At 41.2% G+C, this 26,930-nt stretch overlaps 1 protein-coding gene across 5 annotated transcripts in view; it reads right to left on the bottom strand.

The window, feature by feature from the left end:
- LOC124789631 (SAGA-associated factor 29) overlaps positions 1 to 26,671 on the bottom strand; it is a 60,240-nt gene extending 33,569 nt beyond the window's left edge. Inside the window, exons 1-3 of one of the 5 annotated variants that reach the window (XM_047257053.1) lie at positions 26,569 to 26,671; positions 21,442 to 21,601; positions 9,905 to 10,039 (exon numbers count right to left, since the gene is read on the bottom strand). In XM_047257053.1, coding sequence (XP_047113009.1) covers positions 9,905 to 10,039; positions 21,442 to 21,480 — 174 coding nt within the window. In that variant the 5' untranslated portion in view covers positions 21,481 to 21,601; positions 26,569 to 26,671. Of the gene's footprint in view, positions 1 to 9,904; positions 10,040 to 21,441; positions 21,605 to 26,490; positions 26,513 to 26,568 lie in introns of those variants that run through there. The other 4 variants (XM_047257052.1, XM_047257051.1, XM_047257054.1 and 1 more) reach the window with 4 other exon arrangements.
- Between the last annotated feature and the right edge of the window lie 259 nt (positions 26,672 to 26,930).

Here is a 26,930-nt window from a genome sequence, read left to right as displayed (position 1 = left end):
CTGCTTGGCCTGTGGTGAAAGCTTATTTTCACAAATCGAGTGCAAAATGATCTTGTCCAAAGAAACAGTAAGATCTATGCACTGTTGACCTCAAATGGATTGTATCTGGTCTTGTCCCATACACAACTAAGATACTAGGAATACCACCAAAATGTGGAGATGTTACGGATTATAGGGTAATACATTGAAGCCAAACTGTGGATTAATAAGAAAAAATTGAATCTGTGACTACTGAAGCAGAAACAAAACAGAAGTAGTAGGCATGTGCAGTTGTGTACTTTCTTACTTTTTCACCCCCTTACCTATCATAAATAACAATTTGTTCATTGCTTCTGTAAGTTTTCCTATCATTTTTGATATCAAGATAGTGAACAAAATTAGATTTGTCACACTTACAGTTGCTTTGAACCTTTTCTGACACTTTCTCTTTTTTTGTTGCTGATGTAATTTGGTACTCATGAAGCAGACGATTATGGCAACTCCTGCAGGGTTGCCAGGATACACATTAGATGAAGGGTTAAGATTCATCACTTGATTGTGACAGTTAGCAGCTCAATTAAAGTAAAGCAAAAGGAATTAATTAGATATATCCCTAGAAGCAAAACTGTAACTAGTTTCAGATGACACTACCATTTTAGAAAGTGCGCACTTAAAAACTATGTTGACAAAGCACTGGTGCAGTTAACACCCTCTCATTGCCAAAATCATAACTGACGTAGATACTTCGCAATGTGAAAAGTGAGAGTAGGGGGTAACTTACACATGAAACAACCTTTTTCGACTAAAAAAAGTTTATTTTTGTAATTCGATGTGATGTCTTAAGTAGCACTTATTCAGAATATTTCATCCAGATGACAAAGAAAGATCAAGCAAATTTAGCAGAATACATCAGTCCCACACTGGCAAATCCCTATTCACAACAGTGTTTCCAAACAATGCCTACAAAGCTGCACTGTCTTGGCTATACTAATGGCAAGAAGACTGCATTTTCATAGCTGGAATCCTGCATGAATGAATCCAGATATCCAATATGATAGGAGACACTTCCACGTGGGAAAAATTATATATAAAAACAAAGATGAGGTGACTTACCGAACGAAAGCGCTGGCAGGTCGATAGACATATGTATGTTTGTGTGTCTATCGACCTGACAGCGCTTTCGTTCGGTAAGTCACCTCTTATATATATATATATATAAAAAACAAAGATGATGTGACTTACCAAATGAAAGTGCTGGCAGGTCGACAGACACACAAACAAACACAAACATACACACAAAATTCAAGCTTTCGCAACAAACTGTTGCCTCATCAGGAAAGAGGGAAGGAGAGGGAAAGACGAAAGGATGTGGGTTTTAAGGGAGAGGGTAAGGAGTCATCCCAATCCCGGGAGCGGAAAGACTTACCTTGGGGGGGGGGGGGGGAAAGGACGGGTATACACTCGCACACACCCACCCACCCACCCACACACACACACACACACACACACACACACACACACACACACACACACACACACACATATATATATATATATATATCCATCCACACATATACAGACACAAGCAGACATATTTAAAGACAAAGAGTTTGGGCAGAGATGTCAGTCGAGGCAGAAGTGCAGAGGCAAAGATGTTGTTGAATGACAGGTGAGGTATGAGTGGCGGCAACTTGAAATTAGCGGAGATTGAGGCCTGGTGGATAACGGGAAGAGAGGATATATTGAAGAGCAAGTTCCCATCTCCGGAGTTCGGATAGGTTGGTGTTAGTGGTAAGTATCCAGATAACCCGGACGGTGTAACACTGTGCCAAGATGTGCTGGCTGTGCACCAAGGCATGTTTAGCCACAGGGTGATCCTCATTACCAACAAACACTGTCTGCCTGTGTCCATTCATGCGAATGGACAGTTTGTTGCTGGTCATTCCCACATAGAATGCGTCACAGTGTAGGCAGGTCAGTTGGTAGATCACGTGGGTGCTTTCACACGTGGCTCTGCCTTTGATCGTGTACACCTTCCGAGTTACAGGACTGGAGTAGGTGGTGGTGGGAGGGTGCATGGGACAGGTTTTACACCGGGGGCGGTTACAAGGATAGGAGCCAGAGGGTAGGGAAGGTGGTTTGGGGATTTCATAGGGATGAACTAACAGGTTACGAAGGTTAGGTGGACGGCGGAAAGACACTCTTGGTGGAGTGGAGGGGATTTCATGAAGGATGGATCTCATTTCAGGGCAGGATTTGAGGAAGTCGTATCCCTGCTGGAGAGCCACATTCTGAGTCTGGTCCAGTCCCGGAAAGTATCCTGTCACAAGTGGGGCACTTTTGTGGTTCTTCTGTGGGAGGTTCTGGGTTTGAGAGGATGAGGAAGTGGCTCTGGTTATTTGCTTCTGTACCAGGTCGGGAGGGTAGTTGCGGGATGCGAAAGCTGTTGTCAGGTTGTTGGTGTAATGGTTCAGGGATTCCGGACCTGAGCAGATTCGTTTGCCACGAAGACCTAGGCTGTAGGGAAGGAACCGTTTGATGTGGAATGGGTGGCAGCTGTCATAATGGAGGTACTGTTGCTTATTGGTGGGTTTGATGTGGACGGACGTGTGAAGCTGGCCATTGGACAGATGGAGGTCAACGTCAAGGAAAGTGCCGTGGGATTTGGAGTAGGACCAGGTGAATCTGATGGAACCAAAGGAGTTGAGGTTGGAGAGGAAATTCTGGAGTTCTTCTTCACGGTGAGTCCAGATCATGAAGATGTCATCAATAAATCTGTACCAAATTTTGGGTTGGCAGGCCTGGGTAACCAAGAAGGCTTCCTCTAAGCGACCCATGAATAGGTTGGCGTACGAAGGGGCCATCCTGGTACCCATGGCTGTTCCCTTTAATTGTTGGTATGTCTGGCCTTCAAAAGTGAAAAAGTTGTGGGTCAGGATGAAGCTGGCTAAGGTAATGAGGAAAGAGGTTTTAGGTAGGGTGGCAGGTGATCGGCGTGAAAGGAAGTGCTCCATCGCAGCGAGGCCCTGGATGTGCGGGATCCTCCTACAGGCCAACCGTAAATTAGAACAGCATGCCACCCTCCACCTCAAAAAACTATCCAATCTCCTGGTTTCCCACCTCCGGAAAGGCAACTCACTCACCCTTCACAACCTTTCCAGCAAACCTCAACCTCCTCTCATTGCACACAAACCCAGTCTCTCCCATCTACTCAATCTCCCACTTCCAGCTCCACTCCCTCCAAAACCTCAAAATTCCGATCAACACAATCTGGAACCACAACACCCTAATTCAGTAGTTAACCTTTCCTCCAAACCTCTCTCCCAATCCGAAACCTCTGTCCTATCCAAAGGCCTCACCTTCAGCCCCACTCCCAGATTCAACCAAACAGCCCTCGTCAAAGATTTACTGTCCTACACTCGTACTCTCTGCTGGAAGTATCACTTTGCCACGAAGAAAAATGATCCTAATCCTACACCTAATGATCCGACTCCTCAAGACACCATCCAAATTGAACCCTGCCTGGAACAGTTCCGTCCTCCGTCACAGCGGGACCCACCTCCTCTTCCTCAAAATCACCCTCTCCAAACCTTCCAGGAATTTCTGACTTCCAGCCTTGCATCTCAATCCTTCTTAAAAAAACCTTAATCCTACACCCAACATCACCACTGCTGAAGCCCAGGCTATCCGTGATCTGAAGGCTGACCGATCCATCGTCATTCTTCCGGCGGACAAGGGTTCCACGACCGTGGTACTTGATCGTCGGGAGTATGTGGCTGAGGGACTGCGTCAGCTTTCAGACAACACCACATACAAAGTTTGCCAAGGTAACCCCATTCCCGATGTCCAGGCAGAGCTTCAAGGAATCCTCAGAACCTTAGGCCCCCTGCAAAACCTTTCACCTGACTCCATCAACCTCCTGACCCCACCGACACCCTGCACCCCTACCTTCTACCTTCTTCCTAAAATCCACAAACCCAATCATCCCGGCCGCCCCATTGTAGCTGGTTACCAAGCCCCCACAGAACGTATCTCTGCCTACGTAGATCAACACCTTCAACCCATTACATGCAGTCTCCCATCCTTCATCAAAGACACCAACCACTTCCTTGAACGCCTGGAATCCTTACCCAATCTGTTACCCTCAGAAACCATCCTTGTAACCATTGATGCCACTTCTTTATACACAAATATTCCGCACGTCCAGGGCCTCGCTGCGATGGAGCATTTCCTTTCACGCCGATCACCTGCCACCCTACCTAAAACCTCTTTCCTCATTACCTTAGCCAGCTTCATCCTGACCCACAACTTCTTCACTTTTGAAGGCCAGACATACCAACAATTTAAGGGAACAGCCATGGGTACCAGGATGGCCCCCTCGTACGCCAACCTATTCATGGGTCGCTTAGAGGAAGCCTTCTTGGTTACCCAAGTCTGCCAACCCAAAGTTTGGTACAGATTTATTGATGACATCTTCATTATCTGGACTCACCGTTAAGAAGAACTCCAGAATTTCCTCTCCAACCTCAACTCCTTTGGTTCCATCAGATTCACCTGGTCCTACTCCAAATCCCATGCCACTTTCCCTGACGTTGACCTCCACCTGTCCAATGGCCAACTTCACACGTCCGTCCACATCAAACCCACCAACAAGCAACAGTACCTCCATTATGACAGCTGCCACCCATTCCACATCAAACGGTCCCTTCCCTACAGCCTAGGTCTTCGTGGCAAACGAATCTGCTCAGGTCCGGAATCCCTGAATCATTACACCAACAACCTGAAAACAGCTTTCGCATCCCGCAACTACCCTCCTGACCTGGTACAGAAGCAAATAACCAGAGCCACTTCCTCGTCCCCTCAAACCCAGATCCCCCACAGAAGAACCACAAAAGTGCCCCACTTGTGACAGGATACTTTCCGGGACTGGACCAGACTCTGAATGTGGCTCTCCAGCAGGGATACAACTTCCTCAAATCCTGCCCTGAAATGAGATCCATCCTTCATGAAATCCTCCCCACTCCGCCAAGAGTGTCTTTCCGCCGTCCACCTAACCTTCGTAACCTGTTAGTTCATCCCTATGAAATCCCCAAACCACCTTCCCTACCCTCTGGCTCCTATCCTTGTAACCGCCCCCGATGCAAAACCTGTCCCATGCACCCTCCCACCACCACCTACTCCAGTCCTGTAACCCGGAAGGTGTACACGATCAAAGGCAGAGCCACGTGTGAAAGCACCCACGTGATTTACCAACTGACCTGCCTACACTGTGATGCATTCTATGTGGGAATGACCAGCAACAAACTGTCCATTCGCATGAATGGACACAGGCAGACAGTGTTTGTTGGTAATGAGGATCACCCTGTGGCTAAACATGCCTTGGTGCACAGCCAGCACATCTTGGCACAGTGTTACACCGTCCGTGTTATCTGGATACGTCCCACCAACACCAACCTATCCGAACTCCGGAGATGGGAACTTGCCCTTCAGTATATCCTCTCTTCTCGTCATCCGCCAGGCCTCAATCTCCGCTAATTTCAAGTTGCCGCCACTCATACCTCACGTGTCTTTCAACAACTTCTTTGCCTCTACACTTCTGCCTCGACTGACATCTCTGCCCAAACTCTTTGTTTTTAAATATGTCTGCTTGTGTCTGTATGTGTGGATGGATATGTGCGTGTGTGCGAGTGTATACCTGTCCTTTTTTCCCCCTATGGTAAGTCTTTCCGCTCCCGGGATTGGAATGACTCCTTACCCTCTCCCTTAAAACCCACTTCCTTTCGTCTTCCCCTCTCCTTCCCTCTTTCCTGATGAGGCAACAGTTTGTTGCGAAAGCTTAAATTTTGTGTGTATGTTTGTGTGTCTATCGACCTGCCAGCACTTTCGTTCGGTAAGTCACCTCATCTTTGTTTTTTATATATATATATATATATATATATGAGAAGACACTGTACATCGAGTATAGATTTAAGTGTCAGGAAGCCGTTTCTGAAAGTATTTGTATGGAGTGTAGGCATGTATGGAAGTGAAACATGGACGATAAATAGTTTGGACAAGAAGAGAATAGAAGCTTTCGAAATGTGGTGCTACAGAAGAATGCTGACGATTAGATGGGTAGATCACTTAACTAATGAGGAGGTATTGAATAGAATTGGGGAGAAGAGGAGTTTGTGGCACAGCTTGACTAGAAGAAGGGATCAGTTGGTAGGACATGTTCTGAGGCATCAAGGGAGCACTAATTTAGTATTGGAGGGCAGCGTGGAGGGCAAAAATCGTAGAGGGAGACCAAGAGATGAGTACACTAAGCAGATTCAGAAGGATGTAGGCTGCAGTACGTACTGGGAGATGAAGCAGCTTGCACAGGATAGAGTAGCATGGAGAGCTGCATCAAACCAGTCTCAGGGCTGAAGACCACAACAACAATAACAACAACAACAACAACAACATGAGACACTGTACTCTCCAAATTTCGGATATGCAGTGTGGCAATGTGTCTAAAAAGAGTAGAATACTGAATAATACTCTAATAACATTATTTCCATTTCTGTAACTCAGATAATGTGTAAATCCTAGCTAGGGCTAGTGTTTGTGTGTACTGAAAACAACCTACAGCATTAAACAATAGCAGTAAAACCAACAAAAATCATTCTAGAAAAGATTTCCTAACACTCAAATTTATATTTGATATTAGCATGTTTATCTCTTAAGCTATTGTTGGTTTTGCCAGTCTACCTTTTATAACCGTTTCTCTTCTGCAGCCATCTCATACTTGGCTGCCCACATAGCAAAACTCATCTACCTCAGCATCTCATTCCCTAGGCTAATTGCCTCAGCACTGTCTGACTTATTTCAGTTACAGTTTATTACCCTTCTATTTATGCATATATATAAAAAGAACGATAAGTCATGAGTGACGGCATTCACACAAGGTACGAAGAGGCAACACTGGTGGCCATGGCTGCCTTCAGTAAATGCAGCATATTAAGTGACTGAATATGTGTGACGTTCGCACAGACTATCTCCGCCTGAAAATAGATCTGTATATTTCTTGTATCTTTGTGAGTGGGAAGAGAGTGAAAAAAATAAAGTAAAGGCTAGTTATTGAACTGAAAAGGTGAAGCAGAATACCGTTTGCAGCCACGAAACAGAATCTAACAGAAATTCAAAAATTCTAACATCAACGAAAATAAAAAAAGTAACACTTTACATGGCTTTTATTGAATGCTAGACCCCAAACAGGCCAGCCTAACAACAGACACAGTTGAATATCTCAGCATTACAAAACCTGAGGCTGTTTTAAATTAATCTTGTCTGTTTTCTGAGGACAATATGTTCCGAATGAAAGCCTACCAATGTGAGATGTTTGGTATCTTAAACTACATCTTCATTCACTCCGTACTCTGATCGCAATCCCCAACCCTCCTCATGTGCTCATGTTTTTCTGTCTGCTGCACTCACTGAAGTATCATGGAATCTGAAAACTCTTTTCCAAGTACGACTTTTAAACCTCTTGCTTAGACGACACAGTCATTGCAGGGGTCCAATTTTTTCCACAGTCTCAAAATTAAAAATTCACAGCATTAGTCAGAAATATAATATTTGAAATTTAACACATGATAATTTATTTACAGGATCTCATTCATAGCATCAGAGCTATCGAGAACTGGTTCCAACAACAGCGAAGAATAAAACTTCTTCCCTTTGTGCTGAAGTAACTAGCCCCTAACTCCATTGAAAAGATGTGTGTGGAGTTTACAAGGTCATTACCATCAACGAATGCAGATAATCTATGATCAAGTATACAGATTACATGGTGGGAGATAAAGGATCAGCAAAACCTGTCTACATATTGAGTATTAGCAGTATCCTGCACCTCTGAGCGATCATACAAAACTAGAGGGGATGGGATGGGTAGGGTATTAAAGTCTAAATAAGGGCTAAACCAGTTAAAGAAAATTTAAGCATAATCTTCCATGGTAGACATGCCATTAATCTTCTGACAGTCAGTCACAGGCTGCCTTCTAGCAGCTCTGACTACATACCATAATGCCCTTCATTCTCCTAGCATTTTTTTTTTATTTTCAGGATTCTGAAACAGCTCTATTAGTTCATGACAGCTGATGATTTGATTAGCACATATATTGTGTGTTGTTGCTTGGTATTCGGAAATCAGACCATATTTCTGCTTCCACAAGATACTGGACTAAGGTCACCAGAAGGATTACAAATCATATTCAGAATCGAATGTTACAAATGAAACATGCACATTACGAAAGCAGTGAACGTTCTTGTTAGTATATGTTATTTGCATAGATCTCAAGGTGAAAAACATAAGAAAGTGCAGAATTGCAAATGGTCTATATCTGCAGTTTGTTTTCTGTGTTAATGAACATAATTTTCAGTTTCTTCCCTTCTGAATCAAGGTGCAAAATGTTTAAAATCTTAGTGTTTCACGACGTGGGGCAAGGTCAATCTGCAGTTACTTTTTATTTCACTGAAATAAGCTTGCATTGCAAACTACTGATGTAAGTGTTTTATTAGTTTGGGAAACTGCAACTGTAATGAAAAATTATTTACCTTAATGTTTGACATGCCCTACACCGTATGAGCTGAACTAATATCGTTAGTTTTGCTATCCCTACACTGAAATTATGTAATAAAAAAAGGGGGGGGGAGGGATTTTGGATTAAATCTAATTGAATGCCTTAAATATATATAGCCTAAAGGCCGATGTTCGAAACTATCAGGAGATAATCTACATCAACATTTAAATCTGTTCTCTGCAAACCATTGTTCCAGTTATTATGGTTTCTTCCCATTTCATTCACGTATTGAGCAAGGTAAGAATGATTGTTTAAATGCCTCTGTGTGTGCAGTAATTATTCTAATCTTATACGCATTGTTAGCAATTTGTAGGGGGTTGTTGTATATTCCTGGAGTCATCATTTAGAGCCAGTTCTTCAAACTTTGTAAACAGACTTTCTCAGGATAGTTTACATCTATTTTCAAGAGTCTTCCAACTTAGTTCCTTCAGCATCTCTGTGGCTCTCTCCCATGGATCAAACTAACCTGTGACCATTTGTGCTGACCTTCTCTGTATAGGTTCAATATCCCCGTTAGTCCCATTTGGTATGGGTCCCATATATCTGAGCAATATTCTAGACCAGTCGCACAAGTGATTAGTAAGCAATCTACTTTGTACATTGACTGCACTCCCCCCAGTACTCCACCAATAAACCGAAGCCTACCACATGCTTTACCTACAACTGAGCCTATGTGATCATTCAATTTCATACTCCTACAAAGTGTTACATTGTATTTATATGAATTGGGTGATTCCAATATTGACTCACTGATATTATGGTCATAGGATACTGCCCTTTCTTTCTTTTTTTTTCTCTTTTTTTTGTGAAGTGCAGTTTTACATTTCTGAACATTTAAAGCGAGTTGCCAATCTTTGCACCACTTTGAAACCTTATTGGAATCTGAGTGAACATTTATGGGGCTTCTTTTAGACATTACTTCATTATAGATAACTGTATCATCTGCAAAAAGTCTGAGGTTACTATTAATATTGTCTGCAAGGTCATTAATATACAATATGAACAGCAAAGGTCGTAACACATTTCCCTGGGGCACACCTGCAAGTTACTTCTACATCTGACAATGATAAATGCATGCATGTCTCCCTCTGAAAGCCCATAATAAGATGGGCACAACACGCATTTCATTGCAGAGCTGCAGAATTGACAACATCATTGTATGCTGTAATTTTCACGTTTATTTCGATATAAATGATACAATAAGGAATAAATTTCCAAATGGTCAAATTATGACACGAATTGTAACCATTGATAAACAGCAATTGAATACAAGTACACAAGCAAAACGGTTCCCAGATGTTACTAAAAAGAGCACGTTTTACCTGGTAATATGGAGAAACTTTTTCTTCTTGATTTATTTTGTCATGTGCTTTAGATATGTTATTAAGGTTATGTTCACTCCTTACTCTTTCTTCTTCAATCTCATGCACAAGATGATATAAGGCTTTCAGTCGTTCCTAAACAAAAATATATCAGTGTATTAAGCATAAGCAATTGCGTCAATGTTTGTACAGTTCAGAAACAGAACCAAATGTTTATTTACAGTTTAATTTTCACAAAAAAATTTAAAAAAGAAAACCACTCACTATTAGTAAGGCTAGTTATTAAAACCAAATAGTGCCATTGCCAGTTTTGAACCAGAAGGTTCATCATCAGCTGGCAGTTAATGTTTATAATTAGCGCTAGCTAATGCTGAACACAAGATCACAGCTGGTCTTAATTGTTGTTGATGATGTTGTTGTTGTGGTCTTCTGTCCTGAGACTGGTTTAATGCAGCTCTCCATGCTACTCTATCCTGTGCAAGCTTCTTCATCTCCCAGTACCTACTGCAGCCTACATCCTTCTGAATCTGCTTGGTGTATTCATCTCTTGGTCTCCCTCTACAATTTTTACCCTCCACGCTGCCCTCCAGTACCAAATTGGTGATCCCTTGATGCCTCAGAACATGTCCTACCAACCGATCCCTTCTTCTGGTCAAGCAGTGCCACAAACTCCTCTTCTCCCCAATTCTGTTCAATACCTCCTCATTAGTTATGTGATCTACCCATCTAATTTTCAGCATTCTTCTGTAGCACCACATTTCGAAAGCTTCTATTTTCTTCTTGTCTAAACTATTTATCGCCCATGTTTCACTTCCATACATGGCTACACTCCATACAAATACTTTCAGAAATGACTTCCTGACATGTAAATCTATACTCGGTGTTAACAAATTTCTCTTTTTCAGAAACGCTTTCCTTGCCATTGCCAGTCTACATTTTATATCTTCTCTACTTCGACCATCATCAGTTATTTTGCTCCCCAAATAGCAAAACTCATTTACTACTTTAAGTCTCATTTCCTAAGCTAATTCCCTCAGCATCACCCGACTTAATTCGACTACATTCCATTATCTTCGTTTTGCTTTTGTTGATGTTCATCTTATATCCTCCTTTCAAGACACTGTCCATTTCGTTCAACTGCTCTTCCAAGTCCTTTGCTGTCTCTGACAGAATTACAATGTCATCGGCGAACCTCAAAGTTTTTATTTCTTCTCCATGGATTATAATACCTACTCCGAATTTTTCTTTTGTTTCCTTTACTGCTTGCTCAATATACACATTGAATAACATCGGGGAGAGGCTACAACCCTGTCTCACTCCCTTCCCAACCACTGCTTCCCTTTCATGCCCCTTGTCTCTTATAACTGCCATCTGCTTTCTGTACAAATTGTAAATAGCCTTTCGCTCCCTGTATTTTACCCCTGCCACCTACAGAATTTGAAAGAGAGTATTCCAGTCAACATTGTCAAAAGCTTTCTCTAAGTCTACAAATGCTAGAAACATAGGTTTGTCTTTCGTTAATCTATTTTCTAAGATAAGTCGTAGGGTCAGTATTGCCTCTCGTGTTCCAACATTTCTACAGAATCCAAAATGATCTTTCCCGAGGTCGGCTTCTACCAGTTTTTCCATTCATCTGTAAAGAATTCGCATTAGTATTTTGCAGCTGTGACTTATTAAACTGATAGTTCGGTAATTTTCATATCTGTCAACACCTGCTTTCTTTAGGATTGGAATTATTATATTCTTCTTTTAGTCTGAGGGAATTTCGCCTGTCTCATACATCTTGCTCACCAGATGGAAGAGTTTTGTCAGAACTGGCTCTCCCAAGGCTGTCAGTAGTTCTAATGGAATGTTGTCTACTCCTGGGGCCTTGTTTCGACTTAGGTCTTTCAGTGCTCTGTCAAACTCTTCATGCAGTATCGTATCTCCCATTTCATCTTCATCTACCTCCTCTTCCATTTCCATAATATTGTCCTCAAGTGGTTCTCATTTCTCCAAAGGTCTTTAATTTTCCTGTAGGCAGTATCTATCTTACACCTAGTGAGATAAGCCTCTACATCCTTACATTTCTCCTCTAGCCATCCCTGCTTAGCCATTTTGCACTTCATGTCGATCTCATTTTTAGACATTTGTATTCCTTTTTGCCTGCTTCACTTACTGCATTTTTGTATTTTCTCCTTTCATCAATTAAATTCAGTATCTCTTCTGTTACCCAAGGATTTCTACTAGCCCTCGTCTTTTTACCTACTTGATCCTCTGCTGTCTTCACTATTTCATTCCTCAAAGCTACTCATTCTTCTTCTACTGTATTTTGTTCCCCCATTCCTGTCAATTGTTCCCTTATGCTCTCCCTGAAACTCTCTACAACCTCTGGTTCTTTCAGTTTATCCAGGTCCCATCTCCTTAAATTCCCACCTTTTTTGCAGTTTCTTCAGTTTTAATCTACAGTTCATAACCAATAGATTGTGGTCAGAGTCCACATCTGCCCCTGGAAATGTCTTACAATTTAAAATCTGATTCCTGAATCTCTGTCTTACCATTATATAATCTATCTGAAACCTTCTAGTAACTCCAGGGTTCTTCTATGTATACAACCTTCTTTCATGATTCTTGAACTAAGTGTTAGCTATGATTAAGTTATGTGCAAAATTCTACCAGGCGGCTTCCTCTTGCATTTCTTAGCCCCAATCCATATTCACCTACTACGTTTCCTTCTCTTCCTTTTCCTACTGTCAAATTCCAGTCACCCATGACTATTAAATTTTCGTCTCCCTTCACAATCTGAATAATTTCTTTTATCTCATCATACATTTCATCAATTTCTTCATCATCTGCAGAGCTAGTTGGCATATAAACTTGTACTACTGTAGTAGGTGTGGGCTCTGTGTCTATCTTGGCCACAATAATTCGTTCATTATGCTTTTGTAGTAGCTTACCGGCACTCCTATTTTTTTATTCATTATTAAACCTACTCCAGCATTATCCCTATTTGATTTTGTATTTATAACCCTGTATTCACCTGACAAAAAGTCTTGTTCCTCCTGCCATCGAACTTCACTAATTCCCACTATATCTAACTTTAACTTATCCATTTCCCTTTTTAAATTTTCTCACCTACCTGCCCGATTAAGGGATCTGACATTCCACGCTGCGATCCATAGAATGCCAGTTTTCTTTCTCCTTATAATGACGTCCTCCTGAGTAGTCCCCGCCCGGAGATCCGAATGGGGGACTATTTTACATCCGGAATATTTTACCCAAGAGGACGCCATCCTCATTTAATCATACAGTAAAGATGCATGCCCTCGGGAAAAATTACGGCTGTAGTTTCCCCTTGCTTTCAGCCGTTCGCAGTACCAGCACAGCAAGGCTGTTTTGGTTAGTGTTACAAGGCCAGGTCAGTCAATCATCCAGACTGTTTCCCCTGCAACTACTGAAAAGGCTGCTGCCCCTCTTCAGGAACCACACGTTTGTCTGGCCTCTCAAAAGATACCCCTCCAATGTGGTTGCACCTACAATACGGCTATCTATATCGTTGAGGCACGCAAGAGCCTCCCCACCAACGGCAAGGTCCATGGTTCATTTGGGGGGGGGGGGGGGGGGGGGGGGGAGTGAATGTACTATGAGCTCATTAGAACACATGAGAAATATTCAGTTGTAATATGTAGATATCCCAGAACTAGATATCTAAAACAGGTATTAATACTTAAAACAAGAACAATGTATTACAGAAACACAAACAAATAAATTTTGCAATCTCTTTGTAAAATGTTATCACCATGGCTGGTCATATGGCATCCACTGCTGAATGAAGATATTTCTCTACACTTTTCCATTCATTACAGTCTTCAGCTCCACACATCCATCCTTCTCTTGTGTATTTTATAATTCCATCCGCCCACTTCCCAGTCTCTAACTTCATGGAACTCAACAAACATCTGCCTTCTCTTTTCCAGGTTACATGTCCTGTCTACCCACATTTCTGTTTCATTACAGTCATAATTATGTCTTTAATTGCTGGTACATTTGTTTGTATTCATGTTTCTCCTAGTAATTGCCAGCATGCATTTCTCCATTGTTTGCTGAGCTTTCCTCAGTTTTTGAATGGTTCATTACCAAAAACACACTTCTGTTTATTTCTTTCCTTGTCCATCTTGTCATGTTCAATTTCAGAAAAAAAAAGATTCATCAACCAGTTCTGTAAGTTCATCGTTGATTTGTACTATTTTCTTTTCAATGTGTGAAGTATATATTACTGTAGCAGATCTTTATACCTACTTTCAAACTTGCTCCCTTCTTCATTCCTTAGATGTTGGAAGTTTATCTGTATTACAGGCACACTGGTCATCTGCAGCATGAAAGTGATTCAGATGTGTATTCAGTAACAAATGACCTCCTCCATCTTAAGATCTGGAAATGCGTCACAGTGCTTCTGAGACAAGTATAGTGACATGGAATTTACTTGTCCAGCTGTTCTTCAGTTCTGAATTTCCCACTGTCCTGACGCAGTCTAGTGGAAGCTGTGTTCTGATACAGACATTCCTCAGCCCACGAACATCAATGTTTTTTTTCTGGAAAAGTACAAATTTTGTTGAAACTGGTTCAAAAACCACCTCAAAATCCATGAATTCTTGATAAAGTGAAGCTGGCTCATAGCATTACAAATATTTCTGAACTTTTCCTTTGATTTACTAAAATCCAACATTTTTATCTATGCAGGCTGTACAGTCTACCAAGTATCTTGCACATTACACAGTGAAGGTTGATGTGTCTATAGCTTCTGTTCTTTGAAACGGAACAGTTACAGCATTGTTTCAGATACAGTGGATTGTCTTCCTCCACAGTCATTGGGTAAATAACTTTCCAAACTCCTTTTACTTTATGTGTCCCTAAATTCAACCACTTTTACTGAAACAACACGTGCAGATGTCTTTACTCTCTTTATCAGTAATATGACTTCATAAATCTCGCCTGGTTTTATTTACAGAATGTCATTGCTTTCATTATCAACTGTTTGTGTTTTTGATTTCTCTCTTGAAATATACAGGCATAAAAAAGTCTTCTAATTTTAATTTTATTTTCATGTATCTATGATTGTTTGCCTGACATTTATCTTCTCCTTAATAGTTGCCTTGTTCTATTTGAGATTTTTCTTTTCTTTTGCTCTCTGACGGGGACACTACGAATGTAGTGTGTGGACTGTAAGTTGAGAATGTGGGTCTCACGGGGAGCGTGCCAGCAATAAATCCCTGCAGTCGCACTATCCTCTGTGCCCTCGGTGGGCCAGATGGACAGAGTGTCTGCCATGTAAGCAGGAGATCTCAGGTTCAAGTCCCGGTCGGAGCACATGTTTTCAACTGTCCCTGTTGATGTATATCAACACCCGTCAGCAGATAATGGTATTGATTTAAGTGTAATTTCATTCTAAATAGCTGCACGGTCGCCACTGGCATCTGTTCTTTCAGACATGTCCTCACCAAGGACATAAGTGATTATAAGACAAGAGGAACAAAAAGTTCTTGTGTAACATATAGAGTCCTCAAACTAGAAACATGTGTTACTGGTGAAGCTGGAAGCTTGTTTAATTTATTACTCATCAGATTTTTTAAAAATAAAAGGAGAAAGGGCTTTCAAAAATTGTATGAAAGTGAATCTTACCCACAAATTTATATTCTAGTTATACAATTAAATTTTAAAATTTTATACACATGAAATATGTATAAGTTATTATTAATTGCTCTATTTATTTTGCCTAGATTCGAGCTTTCATACCTGACCAGGAATTCTACATATTTCACATTGTGTTCACATAACAACACATGTATTTAAAACAAGACTTACACTTAGTATGGGATACAATGCTTAGAAATCACTATAGCATCAATAGTGGAAAGCGGTAGTAGTTAAGTACTAGAAGCAGAGCTTGTATTAGTTCATGAGAAGCAGAACAAGTCACACTGAGGGCACTAGCACTAACATACACAAGAGACGGAGTGAGTCAGAACATAAGAAGAATGTGACGGAAATACAAGTAATGAAGAGACGGGGAAGGAATGTGGCGTGACTGACAGAAACAAAAGTCAAAGAAGCATAAATGGAAGAATATGTAAGAATTTGGTTTGTTCAGAAAAGCTGGCGTTGGTGGGAAGGAACCATATGGCACAGGCTGTGAAGCAGTCACTGAAATGAAGGACATTATGTCTGGCAGTGTGTTCAGCAACAGTGTGGTGCACTTGTTTCTTGGCCACAGTTTGTCGGTGGCCATTCATGCAGACAGACAGCTTGTTGGTTGTCATGCCTATATAGAATGCAGCACAGTAGTTGCAGCTTAGCTTGTAAATCACATGACTGGTTTCACAGGTACTTCTGCCTTTGATAGGACAGGTGATGTTAGTGACCGGACTGGAGTAGGTGGTGGTAGGAGGATGTATGGGACAGGTCTTGCACCTAGGTCTATTAAGGGGTATGAGCCAGGAGGCAATGTGTTGGGAGCAGGGGTTGTGTATTGATGGACAAGTATACTGTATAGGTTTGATGGATGGCAGAATACCACTGTGGGAACATTTCTCATTTCATGGCGTGACAAGAGGTAATCGAAACCCAGACGGAAAATGTAATTCAGCTGCTCCAGTCCTGGGTGTTACTGAGTTATGAGGGGAATGCTCCTCTGTGGTTGGATGGTGGGACTTTGGGAGGTGGTGGGAGGCTGGAAAGATAAGGCATGGAAGATTTGTTTTTGTATAAGGTTGGGAGGGTAATTACAGTCAGTTAAGGCTTCAGTGAGAGCCTCAGTATATTTCAAGAGGGGCTGCTCATCACTGCAGATGTGACGGAAATGGGTGGCTAGGCTGCACAGAAGCGACTTCTTGGTGGCAGCTGTCGAAGTGGAGGTATTGATGTTGGTTAGTAGGTTTGATATGGACAGAGGTACTAATGTAGCCATCTTTGAGGTGGAGGTCAACATCTAGGACGGTGGCTCGTTGGGTTGAGTAGGACCAGGTGAAGCAAATGAGGGAGAAGCTGTTTAGGTTTTGGGGGAATGTGAATAGCATGTCCTCACCTTCAATCTAGATAGCAAAGATGAATCTGAACCAGGTGAGGGATTTAGAATTCTGGGTTTTTAGGAGGAATTCCTCTAGATGGCCCATGAATAGGTTAGCATAGGATGGTGTCAAGTAGGTGCCCTGCAATACGTCCTAGGTTCCAGTAACCCTCCTGGATTCAACCTTCATTAGTCACTGTCCTCACCCATCCAGCCCCTTCCTTGTTCCTATTCCAGCACTACACAGCTGTCATTCCATCACACCCAGTCTTTTTATTTCTCTCCTTTTCCACAACTCCTCCTCCACTTTCCCACCTCTTCTCTGCCCACAGTCTAACCTGCAGCACTTCACTGTCCACCACCTCCACCATACTATTCCTCCCCTCCCCGCTCCAGCCTCCTCCTTACCCCCACCCAGTCGCCACTCCCATCATGCAATGGTGCAGCTGCTTGCAGTGTGTGTGGTTTCAGTTGCCTGAGACTGCAGTCATGTGTGTGAGTTGCGCTTGTGTGTGTGTGTGTGTGTGTGTGTGTGTGTGTGTGTGTGTGTGTGTGAGAGAGAGAGAGAGAGAGAGAGAGAGAGAGAGAGGGGTTAGGTTAGTGGTGTTTAACGTCCCGTCGACGAGGTCATTAGAGATGGAGAGAGAGAGAGAGAGAGAGAGAGAGAGAGAGAGAGAGAGAGAGCTCAGAAGGGGGTGGGTGAATAATCTTATTACTGGTCTCAGCAACCCGACAGTGGTCATGTGTGTGCGAGTTGCATTTGCATGAGTGTGCATGTGTGTATGTTGTCTACCTTGGAAGAAGGTCTTTTGGCTTTAAGATTATTTGTTTAGCAGTATTTTTGTCGTGCCTGTCTGTGACGTAGCAGCTCTGCTGTATGGTGAGTAGCAATCTAGCCTTGTCATAGTATTGTCACTATTCCATCCTGGATCTTCCATTGTTTGATTTTACTATTACACTTCAGTAATTTATACTGGCGTGTAACCTTTTTTCTACTGAAAATACAGTTTGCCTTCAGTAAAATTATGCATATCAATTCACATAGAATTTTATCCCAGTCAGAAATGTACTCGGGAAAGGGGTGGAAGAAAGATTGTGCTTTATGTAACACTACTATACAGAAAGATGTCATTCGACACAGACAAGAAGTTTTAATTGGACACCAAATGTGTGGCTTAGAGAAACAATGGAAAATTTAAGTAGGTAGATGGGATTTTAAACTCCAATCCTCCAAATCTGAGTCCAGTGCCTTAATCAGTGTACCACTTTACTCAGTGATAAAAGTCTTCAATATGACTTTCTATACATGAAACTTAATGACATGCTAAACACTATCAGCCTGCAGTAAGAGCCATTTGGCAAGTAATAAAGAAACATGCACTACGTGAATAAAATAGTAACTACTGAAGAGACAGTGAGTGACAGAACTGTATTTAAGCATTTTGATGGCATTGGAGTTATATCGGAGACTACATGAAGACGTCTATCATTTCTTTACAACATACCTTCATTATCTACACAAAAAATTACATGAGAATGAGAGTAGGAGCCACATAAGAATTCAAAAGTACCATATCATACATTCTGTTCCTTTTGTATTATATTAGTTTTAAGATGTCATTTTGGTAAACATTCATACTAGTCATTATCTGAGCAAACTTGCCCCCCCTTCTTGCAGCGGTGTACCGTAGGTCTCTAGAAGAGCGTAGCGTTCCAAAGGATTGGAAAAGGGCACAAGTCATCCCCGTTTTCAAGAAGGGACGTCGAACAGATGTGCAAACTATAGACCTATATCTCTAACGTCGATCAGTTGTAGAATTTTGGAACACATATTATGTTCAAGTATAATGACTTTCCTGGAGTCTAGAAATCTACTCTGTAGGAATCAGCATGGGTTTCGAAAAAGACGGTTGTGTGAAACTCAGCTCGCGCTATTCATCCACGAGACTCAGAGGGCCATAGACACGGGTTCACAGGTAGATGCCGTGTTTCTTGACTTCCGCAATGCGTTCGATACAGTTCCCCACAGTCGTTTAATGAACAAAGTAAGAGCATATGAACTATCAGACCAATTGTGTGACTGGATTGAAGAGTTCCTAGATAACAGAACGCAGCATGTCATTCTCAATGGAGAGAAGTCTTCCGAAGTAAGAGCGATTTCAGGTGTGCCGCTAGGGAGTGTCATAGGACCGTTGCTATTCACAATATACATAAATGACCTTGTGGATGACATCGGGAGTTCACTGAGGCTTTTTGCGGATGATGCTGTGGTGTATCGAGCGGTTGTAACAATGGAAAATTGTACTGAAATGCAGGAGGATCTGCAGCGAATTGACGCATGGTGCAGGGAATGGCAATTGAATCTCAATGTAGACAAGTGTAAAGTGCTGCGAATACATAGAAAGATAGATCCTTTATCATTTAGCTACAATATATCAGGTCAGCAACTGGAAGCAGTTAATTCCATAAATTATCTGGGAGTACGCATTAGGAGTGATTTAAAATGGAATGATCCTATAAAGTTGATCGTCGGTAAAGCAGATGCCAGACTGAGATTCATTGGAAGAATCCTAAGGAAATGCAATCCGAAAACAAAGGAAGTAGGTTACAGTACGGTTGTTCGCCCACTGCTTGAATACTGCTCAGCAGTGTGGGATCCGTACCAGATAGGGTTGATAGAAGAGAGAGAGAAGGTCCAACGGAGAGCAGCGCGCTTCGTTACAGGATCATTTAGTAATTGCGAAAGCGTTACGGAGATGATAGACAAACTCCAGTGGAAGACTCTGCAAGAGAGACGCTCAGTAGCTCGGTACGGGCTTTTGTTGAAGTTCTGAGAGCATACCTTCACCGAGGAGTCAAGCAGTATATTCCTCCCTCCTACGTATATCTCACGAAGAGACCATAAGGATAAAATCAGAGAGATTAGAGCCCACACAGAAGCACACCGACAATCCTTCTTTCCACAAACAATACGAGACTGGAATAGAAGGGAGAACCGATAGAGGTACTCAGGGTACCCTCTGCCACACACCGTCAGGTGGCTTGCGGAGTATGGATGTAGATGTAGAAACTTAATGATACAAAAAATTACACCACAGCAGTCCTATTTACTATTTGGTCCATACTGTCTTACTTGGACTATGTGTAACTCTTCATTTAGTTAAAAAGGACCAGCTAGTGTCCTAGGCTTACTCCACCACGAGTTGCCGATTGCAATTTGTTTCCATTGGTCGTAACTAATGGGATGATAATAAATGGTTATCATTGAGAGTCACTGATTCTAATGATTCCTCTTGGCTGAATGTGTGATTTGATCTGTTTTCATTATGGAGACCAGGAAGAAAATCTGATGTAATACAAAGTAATGATGAGCTGGCATATTGACCAGTAGCAAATTCCAAGGCCTAGGTTAGGTTGGAGTGTGACAATTTGGTTGGTAATTGCTGAAGGCAACAAATTATCCACATGAAAATATGATTGCAGTCATAGCCCAATGTGCAGCACAATATATGTTGGTCAATGCAATAACCTTCTGGCAGCTCTTCTTTTTGACCCTGTAGTTATATTGTAACTTAATGGAACAAGATATCAGCTACCTTCATTCATGAACCATTGGAAATTACAGATGAGTATGCCGATTTACTTCTGACAACAGACTCACAAGTCGTGTTGACTTCCCATCATTCACGGAGCCAGCAGTTACCAACAACAGAATTCAACAGAAATGCCACAGTACACTGTCAGTGCACTTTTATCAAAGTACCTTTCCTTATCTCATCTTACACTGATCCGAAAAGGTATAATCACCCCGTAGCATATTCTCTTCATACAATCTGCAAACATTTTCTAGTGTTCAGCTCTCTACACCTGCACTAGCAGAAGTCAGAAGACGGCAGAGAACTAGTATTATATGTGAAGGCACAGCCTACATAATGATAAAACATTATGTTCAGAAGCAATTGTTGGACATCATGTCTGTTTTAGAAAGACTATCAAAGAGGTTCTTTGTATGTCACAATGATGTTAATGGCTCCTCCATGAAAATTAATGCACATAGGCAGGGCCTACTCCTATCCCCACCACCATCTCCGTAGTAGTCTATCATATTGTGTTCAACAATCCATCAACACTAGATACACAGAACAAACCTGGTATGGGCAAGGAGGGTAACTGGGTCAAGTCATTTTCACAGTAACCAGCCCAGTCTTCACTTTCAGTAACTTAGAGAAACCACTGAAAATCTAAATCTGTATGGTTGGATAGGGACATGAACTGTCACCCTTCCAAATTAGAGCCTAACATTTTGACTGATGGACAACCTTGTTCTATACAGGAGTACATGCAGATTATACAATAAAATAACTATTATTTGAACATAATGACAATGATGTAACTATTATCTATATTTTAAACAAAGGGGGGAAATTTGAGACTAAAATGAGTAGTTAATCATAATTATTTACAGAAAATAGAAATAATAATTTTAATAACTTACCTGCACCTGGAAGGCAGCAGCATCAGCAGAAAATGCCATAACTTTGAATATTATAAGAAATTTAACACATCAGCTGACTTTTTCTTAAATTTCGGTTTGACATATAATAACCAGTAGCTATCACATAACCCCAAGCAATAAACACAACAATGGACAATACCTGCTGGAGGAGAACAAAATAAATTCCATTGCACAAAATACAGCAACACTATCATTTGCCAAATCAGGAATGGCTGTACAAATCTACAGTACACTGGAAAAAAGGAACATAACAAAAACACTTGTGAAGTGTATGGTAGATAGTACTTCCTGTTGTGTCGCTATTAGGGTTCCTTACAGTTTTATTAATTTATGGAGTGTGCAAGAAAAACTGCATATATGTGTTTGTGCATGCTGTAATCAGAAGTTTCATTATATACCAAGATTCCTCCATTAATGCTGGATCTTGAAACTTTGTGATTTGCTTTCTGAAAGATACTGATGGTTACAGTGTCTCTGTTTGTACAGTGTCTGTATCTTCACAATACAATGTCATTAAAACATGAATGTTTCTCTTAAAGAGCAGACACTGTCACTGACAATTACAGCTGTGGTAAACATTACGAAACAGATTTGCATATTGTGAGCATACATTGCCAACAGCTATTTATGACGCATGAAAATATGTGCTAGACTGGGACTCGAACCTGGATTTCCCAACTATCAGGAATGGTTGTCTTAACCACTTTTGTTAAATGAGAAACCTTCAAGCCCGACTCAATCTACCACATGTCACATCTACAGAGGTTCTTCCACAGAATCACACAGCTAATATATTGCTGAACACAAAGGGACTAGCATACATGATACTCGCATTTTAAGGCATTTTGCAGCATTCTGTATTCTTCATAGTGTTCAGGTTTCAGACTTGACCTGAAACATCAGTAAAGAGGATCCGACAGGTATCTGTATGAGTTGACTGACTTCAATTGTGACTCACTGATATTGAGTGATAGGAAATTTCTTTTTTTTGTTTTGTAAAGCACATAGTTTTACATTTCTGAACATTTAAAGCAAGCTGCCAATGTTTGCACTACTATCTTACAAAGATTTTTCTGAATGCTGGTGCAGCTTTTTCAGTTAGTACTGCACTACAGATAATTACATCCCCTGCAAAAATCCCAAGACTACTACACTACTGGTCATTAAAATTGCTACAACAAGAAGAAATGCAGATGATATACAGGTATTCATTGGACAAATATATTATACTAGAACTGACATGTGACTACGTTTTCACGCAATTTGGGTGCATAGATCCTGAGAAATCAGTAATCAGAACAACCACCTCTGGCCGTAATAACCGCCTTGATACGCCTGGGCATTGAGTCAAACAGAGCTTGGATGGCGTGTACAGGTACAGCTGCCCATGCAGCTTCAACACGATACCACAGTTCATCAAGAGTAGTGACTGGCATATTGTGACGAGCCAGTTGCTCGCCCACCACTGACCAGACATTTTCAATTGGTGAGAGATTTGGAGAATGTGCTGGCCACGGCAGCAGTCGAACATTTTCTGTATCCTGCAACATGATGTCGTGCATTATCCTGCTGAAATGTAGGGTTTCGCAGGGATCGAATGAAGGGTACAGCCACGGGTCGTAACACATCTGAAATGTAACGTCCACTGTTCAAAGTGCTGTCAATGCAAATAAGAGGTGATCAAGACGTGTAATCAATGGCACCCCATACCATCACACCGGGTGATATGCCAGTATGGTGATGACGAATACACGCTTCCAATGTGCGTTCACCGCGATGTCGCCAAACACGGATGCGACCATCATGATGCTGTAAACAGAACCTGGATTCATCCGAAAAAATGACGTTTTTCCATTCACGCACCCAGGTTCGTTGTTGAGTACACCATCGCAGGCACTCCTGCCTGTGATGCAGCGTCAAGGGTAACTGCAGCCATGGTCTCCGAGCTGATAGTCCATGCTGCTGCAAACGTCGTCGAACTGCTCGTGCAGACGATTGTTGTCTTGTAAACGTCCCCATCTGTTGACTCAGGGATCGAGACGTGGCTGCACGATCCATTACAGCCATGCAGATAAGATGCCTGTCATCTCGACTGCTAGTTATACGAGGCCATTGGGATCCAGCATGGCATTCCCTATTACCCTCCAGAACCCACCAATTCCATTTCTGCTAACAGTCAATGGATCTCGACCAACACGAGCAGCAATGTCGTGATACGATAAACCGCAATCGCGATAGGCTACAATCTGACCTTTATCAAAGTCGGAAACGTGAAGGTAAGTATTTCTCCTCCTTACACAAGGCATCACAACAACGTTTCACCAGGCAACGCCGGTCAACTGCTGTTTGTGTATGGAAACTTTCCTCATGTCAGCATGTTGTAGGTGTCGCCACCGGCGCCAACCTTGTATGAATGCTCTGAAAAGCTAATCATTTGCATATCACAGCATCTTCTTCCTGTCAGTTAAGTTTCACATCTGTAGCACGCCATCTTCGTGGTGTAGCAATTTTAATGGCCAGTAGTGTATTAATATCGTCTGCCACGTCATTAATACACAACACGAAAAGCGAGGAGATTTCCCTGGAGCATGCCAGAAGTTATGTCTACTTCTGGTCAATGATTCTCCATCTAAGATAATGTACTGCATCTTCCACCCAAGAAATCTTCAGTCTGGTCACACATTTTGTTTGATACTTCACACTAATTTATTTTTCACAACGAATTTTCACTCTACATCAGAGTGTGCCATGATACGAAACTCTCTGCCAGATTAAAACTGTGTACTGGACTGGGACTCAAATGTGGGACCTTTGCCTTTCAGGGGCATGTGCTCCACCAAACTGAGTTATCCACGCCCACCTCACAGTAGCTCAGTCGGTACAGCACTAACCCATTAAAGGCTAAGGTCCAAGGTTCAAATCCCAGTCCAGTACACAGATTTGATTTTACTTTTGTTAAAAATTATTGGTGTGATGACGACTCAAATGCCTTTAGGAAGTCAACAATTACTGCATCTACCTGATTGCTTTTTTCGATGTCATGTGAGAAAAGTATTAGTTGAGCTTTGAGAAAACAATGTTTTTGGAATTAATGCTGGATGGCATGAAGGAGGTCATTCTGTTTTAAAATTCTGCAAAAGATAGATGTCAAAGATGCCAGATACCAGTTTTGTGCATCAAATCTGCTATCCTTCTAGTAGACAGGCATAACTAAGGAAGCTTTTCCAACTACTGAGCACAGTTCCTCTCCCAGCCCAAGAGTTCTATGGTATACTATTGTAAAAAGAGAGAGAGGCTACCTCAGAAACAAATTCTATAGCTACAGAATCTGACAGACCTTCAATACAGAAAACTAAGAAAGTATCTTGCAACAAAGCATATTTTCAATAGAATTTCGAATGTTGATATTAACTTTGCATTTACTTCGGCACCAATGCACATTTCATCCTACAACCAGCTTCTTTTGCAGGCTTTACACTATTATGAACACACATATTGGTCTTTAATCTATCAGACAACACAAGGAGAATATCATGCCAGTCCTGGCAGTCAATGATTTTAACTCCTCATAACGATGGCAGAGACAGCTACTGAAAGTTCGAGTGTTAAATTTGAAGTGATGCGGCTTACAAACAGATAAGATTTTACATGCCACTGCATAAGACTCCAAGGAAACACAAAAGAAGTCAGTTACATCAACGAGTTCTTAGGATTACAATTTAAAATTGGAGTATAAATATATAACCAACTAATATCCATAACCAATTACACTCCTATGTCGACATGGATCTTAAACTTGGAATCTTATATTTCACTGACATTGTTCTTGCTAACAGGGTTATCCATGCAGACCTCCCATAACCACCTAGCTTCAATAAAACACCAGCAAGAATTATTCGACCAGAAATAGGAGCCTCTAAATGGGCCTTAGGAAGTCATAAATGAACCAAAAATATTGGCATCTTAACTAAAAAAAGGCCAAATTTACAAAAACATAAAATAATAAGAACCAAAATCAACCAATAAAGGGAAATACAAAGTATTAGAAAAATCATAATCCCTAAATAAAACTAACAACATAGGCAATCTGGGACTAGTGCAGCAGGGGATACAACCCGTCGGCTTTGGACATTGACGTCACAAGTCGCCAATCGAGAAGCGATTCTTCTTAGTGTTGTAGCTCCCTTCAGTGGCTGATAAGTGTTTTTTGGCTTTTTAAAAAAAAATCTCAAGAGATAGAATAAACAGATCCACTTTATTAAGCAATCAGTAAAAAAACGAAACTGAAACATAACAGCAAAAGCGAAAATGGTAAACTGCTATCTAGGGACTTGTGACGTCATTGTCCAAAGCCGACGGGTTGTATCCCCTGCTACACTAGACCCCAAAATTAAACTAAAATATAAATAATCAATACCAAAATAATATCTAGCAATATTCAAATCAGCATATGAATACACACAAATCATAAAAACAAAAAAAACCTTGGACTACCATACAGATCAGTCTGACACCATAACCAAGATTCTGGGGGTGGGGTGTAAATATTACATTCTGACCTCAAAGTTATAGTAACATTGCATGATGTCTACGTTAGCACCATATTCAATGCACATTTCGTCATACAAACTAAATTTACACAGTAAATTAAAGTTGTATCAGACAGCTCAACATTCTCGGACGAGACTTTTGTTGCCTATTACAAGTAAATATCCTACAACGAAATATTGTTGAAATGGGGGGGGGGGGGGGTTTATCACGCAGCACCTACACGCAAAATATAAAACACAATGTAAATGTAATGCACTTTTTTTTTTTTTTTTTCAAATCGCCGACAGCGAAAATATATATAGCAAATACGCTGTGTATTTGTAGTGTTCAAAGATCCCCTATTTAGGTGGACACGAAATAACATTAAATTAACTTTCACTTAAGTATTTCCTTTAAAATCATAACTTATAAATAAATAAATAAACGAATTATACATTTATTCTCATGCAAGAAAGTAAACAAACAGTTTTTATTCACATCTTGATGGGATAATCAATGTAACATATGCGATAATAAATGCTAATAAAATTCACGTTCTCTAATGTGTACACTAACAAAATTCGCTACACGTCGCAACTGCTTCTCGTTTCTCATTACTCCAATTGTAAACAAACAAACACAAGTCCGGCTGTCTGCAGTAGACACTGTGGAGTCGAAATTCTTTGATTTTATACGCACCGAATCTCCTGTTTGGTATCATTGAAGATGTATATACTCTATCGCCTGTGGGTGGTACAACTGATTCGGGAGACGCTAGGGGCAACACGTGCTCTTATTGTAGCTGTATACAAATCCGATTACCACTTAATTTATAAACTGGACACGCCATCATCTGTGCAAAGAAAACCAGTTGGGCTCTGCATTTGATTAGCAATTTAAATGGGACAAGAATTAGGTAGACTGCCATAATAATAGAT

Source organism: Schistocerca piceifrons, chromosome 3 (genome assembly GCF_021461385.2).
Source record: "Schistocerca piceifrons isolate TAMUIC-IGC-003096 chromosome 3, iqSchPice1.1, whole genome shotgun sequence".
Lineage (NCBI taxonomy): Eukaryota > Metazoa > Arthropoda > Insecta > Orthoptera > Acrididae > Schistocerca > Schistocerca piceifrons.
This window is presented reverse-complemented; position numbering and strand designations above follow the sequence as displayed.